This window comes from Salvelinus sp. IW2-2015, unplaced genomic scaffold, assembly GCF_002910315.2.
Source record: "Salvelinus sp. IW2-2015 unplaced genomic scaffold, ASM291031v2 Un_scaffold1805, whole genome shotgun sequence".
Lineage (NCBI taxonomy): Eukaryota > Metazoa > Chordata > Actinopteri > Salmoniformes > Salmonidae > Salvelinus > Salvelinus sp. IW2-2015.
Window position 1 is genome coordinate 2,830 of NW_019943178.1, and position 9,812 is coordinate 12,641.

General features: G+C 42.6%; 1 protein-coding gene across 2 annotated transcripts; it reads left to right on the forward strand.

The window, feature by feature from the left end:
- The first annotated feature begins 892 nt into the window (after window positions 1-892).
- Window positions 893-8,933, forward strand: LOC112072033 (NACHT, LRR and PYD domains-containing protein 1 homolog). Of its 2 annotated transcripts, XM_024139448.2 has the most exons (9): window positions 893-957; window positions 1,339-1,376; window positions 3,776-3,840; window positions 3,973-4,187; window positions 4,376-4,632; window positions 4,790-4,918; window positions 5,013-5,145; window positions 5,231-5,251; window positions 8,067-8,933. In XM_024139448.2, exons 3-9 carry the CDS (start codon window positions 3,833-3,835, stop codon window positions 8,456-8,458), a joined length of 1,155 nt encoding a protein of 384 aa, XP_023995216.2. In that variant the 5' UTR covers window positions 893-957; window positions 1,339-1,376; window positions 3,776-3,832; the 3' UTR covers window positions 8,459-8,933. The 2 variants fall into 2 exon arrangements, with proteins under 2 accessions (XP_023995216.2, XP_070295722.1); XM_070439621.1 differs by lacking the exon at window positions 5,231-5,251.
- The last annotated feature ends 879 nt before the right edge of the window (window positions 8,934-9,812 follow it).

Genomic DNA, 9,812 nt, shown 5'->3' on the forward strand with positions numbered 1-9,812 from the left:
ATAGGGAGCTGTTCTGTTACCCTTTTTACACCCTTTGCTACTACTTATGAAGACTGTAGTTATGCTATTAAAGCCTTTATTAAGTTGTATTTATTTAATCACAGTCTATTCTTCTGCTTTACGCAACACCAGAAGACCATGGTGGGAGAGTGTTGGATCAAGCCTGGACCTGAGAAACACCAGAGACATGGTGGAGAGTGTTGGATCAAGCCTGGACCTGAGAGAACACCAGAGACCATGGTGGAGAGTGTTGTGATCAAGCCTGGACTGAGAACACCAGAGACCATGGTTGGAGAGTGGTTGGATCAAGCCTGGACCTGAGAACACAGAGACCATGGTGGAGAGTGTTGGATCAAGCCTGGACTGAGCACCAGAGAACATGGTGGAGAGTGTTGGATCAAGCCTGGACCTGAGGACACCAAAGGCCATGTGGAGAGTGTTGGATCAAGCCTGGACCTGAAGGACACCAGAGACCATGGTGGAGAGAGTTTGGATCAAGCCTGGACGCTTGAGGACACCAGAGACCATGGTGGCGAGTGTTGGATCAAGCCTGGACCTGAAGAACACAGAGACCACTGGTGGAGAGAGTTGGATCAAGCCTGACGCTGAAGAACACCAGAGACCATGGTGGAAGAGAGTTGGATCAAAGCCTGGACCCGAGGACACCAGAAGACCATGGTGGAGAGAGTTGGATCAAGCCTGGACCTGAGGACACCAAGACGACATGGTGGCGAGTGTTTGGATCAAGCCTGGACCTGAGAACACCAGAGACCATGGTGGAGAGAGTTGGATCAAGCCTGGACCTGAAGGACACCAGAGACCATGGTGGAGAGATGTTGGATCAAGCCTGGATCCTGAGGACACCAGAGACCATGGTGGAGAGTGTTGGATCAGCCTGGACCTGAGGACACCAGAGCCATGGTGGAGAGTGTTGGATCAAGCCTGGACCTGAGAAATGTGTAGTGTTAAATTTAATTGTTTTTAAAAGGAAAAATTGTTAAGCGTTCATTATTACAATCATGCTCTATTTTGTCTAAACAATACTTAAAGGTTGAGTCAGAAATATGACGTAGAAGCACAAAGTAAACAGCATAGTGGGTCACACTAGACTACCTACCAGATATCAGACCCCCAACATCTACAAAACTATGGACCAGAACAATGTTGTTTCCTGCTTCACAAACATTAATTAATATAACACTAATGTCAGATTATGGTATGCTAATGAGTGTACATTCTAAGACTGTTGCTTATATTCTTTTATTACAGTCTATTTAATAATTATTAATTAGTTATTACTGAGATTGTCCATTTTAAATAACACTACTTTGACTTCAGGGATTCCTCAGAGCTGTAAGACTTGTGACCATGTTGAGGTAAGTCATAATGTCAATTCTTCTTTTACATCTGCAGGCACCGTCCTCAAAGCCAGGTGTGTACTGACCAACCATTCATACTGGGATATAGACAGTCCTGTGTTCTGCTTTAGTAATATAACCTCTAACGACCCCTCTACCCCCGGGTCCGGGATCACCCCCCCCCCCCCACACCTGATTAGCTAGCTAGCATAGCTTCACAAGTAGATAGTAGCATCTAAATATCATTAATCACAAGTCCAAGACACCAGATGAAAGATACAGATCTTGTGAATAAACCACAATTTCTGTTTTTTTTAAATGTTTTACAGGGAAGACACAAATTATGTAAATCTATTAGCTACCACGTAGCAAAATCACCATCTTTCTTTGTCCACCATTTTTTCTCTCCAGCCACTAGCTATAAAATTGGCTAACTAAGATATTGATAGCCATAACCAAAGAACAAAAAACTCATCAGATGAACAGTCCTGATAACATATTTATGGTATAGGATAGGTGTTGTTAGAATAAAGTGCATATTTCGGTAGAAATCACAGTTTCACAATTTGCACCGACCATCACAAATCGACTAGAATTACTAGATTAGAGCAACGTGTATGACCAATTTACTCATCATAAAACATTTCATAAAAATAGACAAAGCATAAGCAATGGAAAAGACACAGTTCTTGTGATTTCAGACCATATTTCAGATTTTCTAAGCGTTTTTCAGCGAAAAACACAATAAATCGATAAGTTAGCATACCACATGGTGCAAACGTTAGTAGAGCATCGATTCAAGTCAACGAGAACTATAACGTACATCCCCAATCGCAAAATATATTAATTTTTTCAATAACCTTCTCAGAATTCTTCCGATGACACTTCTGTAAACATATTTTAACAACATACATATACAGTTTTTTTTCGAAAATGTGGCATATTTAGCCATACAAAACCGTGGTTAACAATGGAAATAGTCACAACTCAAGCCTCAAAATGAGGGACGTCAGCTTTCAGAGTGATCTAGTTTTAATCGAAAGCCTAATCATATACTTGACTAAAAAATACAGGTTGACAGGAATCGAAAGACAAATTAGTTCTTAATGCACCGCTGACTTAACATTTTTAAAAATTATATCCTTACTTTTCAATACAGGGTTCGCCAAGTGAAGCTATACCAAAAAACATGGGAAATATTGCGTTTATAATATTTCGACAGAACAACGATTTATCATATTAAATATTGCTTACTTTGAGCTGTTTCTTCCATCAGATTCTTGGCAATGTATCCTTTCTATGTTATAATAACTTCTTTTTGGTCGCAGATGTCTCTGTCCTTCGAAATGTCCACTAACAACGACCGAGATGCCCCGAACAACGTTCCCAAAGCTTAAAAGTGCACGACAAAAGAAATTCCTCAGAATCGCACTAAACGGATATAAATTGCTATAAAACGGTTTCAAATTAACTACAGTTATGATGTTTTTAACAACTTAATAACGAGTAAAAACATGACCAGACAAATATTACTGGTTAAACAACGATTTGGAATGAGGCAAGTCCGATGTCCATCCTGCTTGTGACGCGCGAAGAAAAGAGAGTGGTACTTCCACGTTTTCTTGTTTTATAGTGGCTGTGATTGTGCAATCGACTCCATTCAAAACGTGGATGACGTACAGACACCCAGAGGAGACGTAGGCAGTGTCGGTTTCTTCATAGCATTCACTGTCCGCCTTAAAACAAGATCCAGATCAGGGTAAAAATTTCTGAAATCTGAACCCCTGTCATGAAAAGTGCTGTAGATATAGTTCTGTACCACTCAGAGACAAAATTCCAACGGCTATAGAAACTAGAAAGTGTTTTCTATCCAATAATAACAATAATATGCATATTGTACGATCAAGAATTTAGCACGAGGCAGTTTATTTGGAGACCCAAATATGCTAATGCGGAAGAGCACCCCCTATAGTTCCAAGAAGATAAACACTGTCTCAAAGCCAGGTGTGTACTGACCAAAACATTCATACTGGGATATAGACAGTCCTGTGTTCTGCTTTAGTAATATAAACACAGTCTCAAAGCCAGGTGTGTACTGACCAACCATTCATACTGGGATATAGACAGTCCTGTGTTCTGCTTGTAGGCATGCAGGATTTTAGCTGTTGTCATATTTTGTCATTAGACAGTTTAATTGATAATTCACCAGCATTCCATGTAACATTGAATAAATACATTAGATTAGTTACTTCGGTAAATGGGCCAGTTTCCCAGACACAGATTAAGTCTCGTCCAGGACCTTAAAGAACTTTCTATTGAAACTTCCATTGAGCACGCTTTTTAGTCCAGCACTAGACTCAATCTTTGTCCAGGAAACAAGCCCCATATGTATTACTGACATGCTTGTCCTTGTTCAGGACTCCACACACTGGCTTCAGATTGAACCCTTGACTTCCACTGTCCAGGGAGTGACAATGTTCAGGTAGAATAACTACTTTTAACATTTCATTCCACTTGCTAGTGTATTTCCCCATTACCTTTGGGAATAGTCTTCTAATCCAACCTCTCCATTTGACCATTGACCCTCTCTACCATATCTTGTTGTTGCCCTCAGGCACAGGACACCCAAAGGGAGTTATGAGTGCACAGTGTCTGGGCTCCGCTGGCTGTGTGAGAGAGATGTCRTTCTGAAGTATCACTTCAGGAACTGGGAWCCCTACASTCAACTTCTGAAAGACATGCAGTACACACAAGGTGGTCCATTGCTGGACATCACTATGGAGTTAGGTGAACTGGAGGAAGTTCATCTGCCACACTTTGTCTGTTTAGGTAAAACCATATAGAAATAGTATTCAGAAAGACATTTCCATGTAACTGAGTTTCACTTCCTGAGTTAATTATTTAACTATTCTGGGAGTTTGAGTTTACTGTGATCTGGTACTGCATATTCTTTGTGTTGTAGTTGGATGAATAATACAATATTTGTCTTTCTGTCTCCTTTTAATTGTGTTGTTCAGGGACCAACCCTTCCCTGAGGAATGAGATGAAGATTCTTCATGTAGAGGAACATGGAGTGTCTTTAGAGGAAGTGCATGAGGTCACCAGATTCCATGCTAAGATTCTCCATCCCAAGTTCTCAGCTATCTCTCTGATACTGAGATTACTGTCTTGGAAAGTAGATGTCCACTGTGAGCTGATGCTCTATCTGACAGTGATAAAGCAAACATTAATTCCACGCCTATACCTGTTCCCCAGTAACCCCGGCCAAATACAGGTGAGGGACCATTATTATAGAGATGACCTTAACTAACCAGTGGTGCAGTTTATGTTGACACTCATTAAATGAAGATAAGTGTGTTGATAGTTTTCTGAATAATGTTTGAATAAGACTATACATTGACTGGCTGGGTATTCCGTGCCTCGTTTCACAGGCTGTGGAACAACAGGAAATAAAGTTTCAAGGGTCTAAAAGGTTTCCCAACACAAGACCAGAGCAGTCCTTCAAACTGAATAGTTACTTCAGACTGAACATTCCCTGTTCTACCGCCATCAATCCACCGGTACAGTTTTAGTAGACTAAGAACATGAATTTGACATTTCAGTCACAGTTCTATGCATTGATCTCTCTCTCTCTCTCTCTCCATCTCCCTCCAGAGGATTCATCTCATACATAGAGACACCACACCAAGCTTTTTCAAGGCGGTTGTGAAAATGACAGGGATTGACATTGAGATGGAGTTATTCAGTGATGATGAGAGGATAGTATGGACAGAAATAGTATCGCGAGGTAGGAGCATATGTCAATCATCACTTTGTACTTTTGTACCAGATGCTATTTAGAGTGATATAACCTCATGTTGTTTATCTTTCAGATGAATACTATCAGAACCAAGGTAAGACCCAGATGCAGACTGTCCAAGTAACACTGTTTATTGTAACAGGGGCAGGCAAAGACAGGTCAAGGCAGAGGTCAGTAATCCAGAGAGGGTGAAAAAGGTACTGATCGGCAGGTGGGGTCAGGGACAGGCAGAGTGGTCAGGTAGGCGGGCTCAGAGGCAGGACAGGCAAGGGTCAAAACCGGGAGGACAGGAAAAGAGAGACTGGGGAAAAAACAGGGACTGAGACACAACACTGGTTGACTCGAACAAACAAGATGAAATGGCAACAGACAAACAGAGAACACAGGAATAAGTACACAGGGGGTAATGGGGAGATGGGCGATACCTGGAGGGGGGTGGAGACAATCACAAAGACGTCACAATACCCCATAATGACATCACAATACCCCATAATGACAAAACAAAAACAGGATTAGACATTTTTGCAAATGTATTAAAAATAAAAAACGATCACATTTAGATAAGTATTCAGACCCTTTACTCAGTACTTTGATGAAGCACTCTTCTTGGGTATGACGCTACAAGCTTTGCACACCTGTATTTGGGGAATTTCTCCCATTGTTCTCTGCAGATCCTCTCAAGCTCTGTCAGGTTGGATGGGGAGTGTCGCTGCACAGCTATTTTCAGGTCTCTCCAGAGATGTTAGATCAGGTTCAAGTCCGGGCTCTGGCTGGGCCTCTCTTAGACATTCAGAGACTTGTCCCGAAGCCAATCCTGCGTTGTCTTGTCTGTGTGCTTAGAGTCGTTGTCCTGTTAGACTGGGGCGAAGGTTCACCTTCCGAGGTCCTGAGCACTCTGGAGCAGGTTTTCATCAAGGATATCTTTGTACATTCATCTTTCCCTCGATCCTGACTAGTCTCCCAGTCCCTGCCGCTGAAAAACATCCCCACAGCATGACGCTGCCACCACCATGCTTCACTGTAGGGATGGTGCCAGGTTTCTTCCAGACGATTGTCATTCAGGCCAAAGTGTTCAATCTTGGTTTCATCAGCCCAGAGAATCTTGTTTCTCATGATATGAAAGTCTCTTTGAGCCTTTGGCAAACTCCAAGCAGGCTGTCATGTGCCGTTTACTGAGGAGTGGCTTCCGTATGGACTCACTCAACAATAAAGGCCTTGTTGGTGTAGTGCTGCTGAGATGGTTGTCCTTCTGGAAGGTTCTCCCATCTCCACAGAGGAACTCTGTAGCTCTGTCAGAATGACCATCAGGTTCTTGGTCACCTCCCTGACCAAGGCTCTTCTCCCCCGATTGCTCAGTTTGGCCGGGCGGCCAGCTCTAGGAAGACTCTTGGTGGTTCCAAACTTCTTCCATTTAAGAATGATGGAGGCCACTGTGTTCTTGGGAACCTTTAATGCTGCATACATTTTTTGGTACCCTTCCCCAGATCTGTGCCTCGACACAATCCTGTCTCAGAGCTCTACGGACAATTCCTGAGGCCTCATGGCTTGGTTTTTGCTCTGACATGCACAGTCAACTGTGGGACCTTATATAGACAGGTGTGTGCCTTTCCAAATCATGTCCAATCAATTGAATTTACCACAGGTGGACTCCAATCAAGTTTTAGAAACATCTCAAGGATGATCAATGGATACAGGATGGGCCTGAGCTAAATTTCAAGTCTCATAGCAAAGGGTCTGAATACTTATGTAAATAAGATATTTCAATTTTGTATCTTTAATAAATTTGTAAACATTTGCAAAAACCTGTTTTCACTTCATGGAGGAACTTTAGAATAAGGCTGTAACATAACAAAATGTGGAGAAAGTCAAGGGCTCTGAATAGTTTCCGAACAAACCAATGACTTGAGGGTCAGTCAACATGGTTTACTGTAGGACCTGGACTAGTCCTGATTATAAAAGACTGTCTTCAAGAACAATGACATCTCCTCCAGGACTTGATGTAGATTAGCCTGGTTTTGAATGACCCAATGACATCTCCTCCAGGACTTGATGTAAATTATCCTGGTTCTGAATGCCCCAATGACATCTCCTCCAGGACTTGATGTAGATTAGACTGGTTCTGAATGACCCAATGACATCTCCTCCAGGACTTGATGTAGATTAGACTGGTTCTGAATGCCCCAATGACATCTCCTCCAGGACTTGATGTAGATTAGCCTGGTTCTGAATGCCCCAATGACATCTCCTCCAGGACTTGATGTAGATTAGCCTGGTTCTGAATGGCCCAATGACATCTCCTCCAGGACTTGATGTAGATTAGCCTGGTTCTGAATGACCCAATGACATCTCCTCCAGGACTTGATGTAGATTAGCCTGGTTCTGAATGACCCAATGACATCTCCTCCAGGACTTGATGTANCTGGTTCTGAATGACCCAATGACATCTCCTCCAGGACTTGATGTAGATTAGACTGGTTCTGAATGCCCCAATGACATCTCCTCCAGGACTTGATGTAGATTAGCCTGGTTCTGAATGCCCCAATGACATCTCCTCCAGGACTTGATGTAGATTAGTCTGGTTCTGAATGACCCAATGACATCTCCTCCAGGACTTGATGTAGATTAGCCTGGTTCTGAATGACCCAATGACATCTCCTCCAGGACCTGATGTAGATTAGTCTGGTTCCGAATGCCCCAGTCTTTTTCTGTGAAACCGAATATGAATGAAACCATAGTGGTGTGATGTGTTCATTGATAAAGGTCGTTGTTGTTATAGAATGTGTTCTTAGTGCTAAGATTCAATAATACAATTTAGACTTTTATTGTAAGTCACTTTGAAAGAAGTCTGTTTCTAAATGACTGACATGTAAATGTACAAATGTAGTTATTTTGTAACCTGACTCTCTCAGGTGCTGTGTCGGGGGCAGGAGGTCCAGCTGAGAGCAGTCTGACTGGTTCTACAGAGCAGCAGCTGCGTTCTGTACGGACAGAGTTTGTGAAACGAGTATCAGGACCTGTCCTGGATGGTCTGCTGGACAGACTCTTGCAACACACAGTCATCAACCAGGAGGAAATGGAGTCCGTGAAGGTGATAGCTGAGAGGGCAGAGAAGGCACGAGTCATCATCGACATGGTGTTGAGAAAAGGAAATGAGTCGTGTTCCAGGATGATCAACCTTCTTGGGGAGCTGGACCACTGTCTTTGGTCACAGCCTCAGATCAACAGTTGTAGTCAACCCCTGGGGAGACCAGTTAAAGGCAGGCAGGATGGTTCAACATGTTCTTGCTGTCTGTTGCTTTAATTCAGGGTCACAAAAATGGCGGCAGTATTATCACGTCTGGATGAAAAGCATGCCCAAAGTCAACTGCCTGCTACTCAGGCCCAGAAGCTAGGGTATGCATATAATTGGTATATTTGGATAGAAAACACTCTTAAGTTTCTGAAACTTTTAAAATGATGTCTGTGAGTTTAACAGAACTTATTTGGCAGGCAAAAACCCGAGGACAAACCATCCAGGACATTTTTTTTTGAGTTCACTGTGTTTTCAATTGGGTTTCTATGGGAATCTAGATATCTGAGGCATCTGGTTGCAGTTCCTATGGCTTCCACCAGATGTCAACAGTCTTTAGAAATTGGTTGATGTTTATCTTTTGAGTAATGAAGAAGTAGCCCTTTCCTTTCTGAGTGTCGAGCCAAGTGGACTGTTTTATTTGGGGCGCACGACCAGGTGCTCGCTCCACTTTCATTTTATATCCGCTATTGAACACAGTATATTCCGTCTTAAATTTGATCAACTATTTACGTTTTAAAATACCTAAAGTTGGATTAGGAAAGTTGTTTGAAATGTTTGGCCCAAGTTTACAGTTAACTTATTAGATCGTTTGTAGTCATGTTGGGCGAGTAGGAACCGGTTGTTTTTCTGAATCAAACGCGCCAAATAAATGGACATTTTGGGGATATAACGATGGAATTTATCAACAGAAGGACCATTTGTGATGTTTATGGGGTTAGGGTTAGTGCCAACAGAAGAAGATCTTCAAAGGAAGGACGGAACCCCCAGCCGTAACATATTTTTTAAGGAGCTGTGTAACCTGTCACTCCTTTACCAATGACTTGAGAGTGCCTGAAGGACCTATAAGGAGCTGTGTAACCTGTCACTCCTTTACCAATGACTTGAGAGTGGCTGAAGGACCGTAAGGAGCTGTGTACCTGTCACTCCTTTACCAATGACTTGAGAGTGTCTGAAGGACCTATAAGGAGCTGTGTAACCTGTCACTCCTTTACCAATGACTTGAGAGTGGCTGAAGGACCTATAAGGAGCTGGTGTAACCTGTCACTCCTTTACCAATGACTTGAGAGTGGCTGAAGGACCTAAAGGAGCTGTGTAACCTGTCACTCCTTTACCAATGACTTGAGAGTGGCTGAAGAACCTATAAGGAGCTGTGTAACCTGTCACTCCTTTACCAATGACTTGAGAGTGGCTGAAGGACCTTAAGGAGCTGTGTAACCTGTCACTCCTTTACCAATGACTTGAGAGTGGCTGAAAGGACCTACAAGGAGCTGTGTAACCTGTCACTCCTTTACCAATGACTTGAGAGTGGCTGAAGGACATATAAGGAGCTGTGTAACCTGTCACTCCTTTACCAATGACTTGA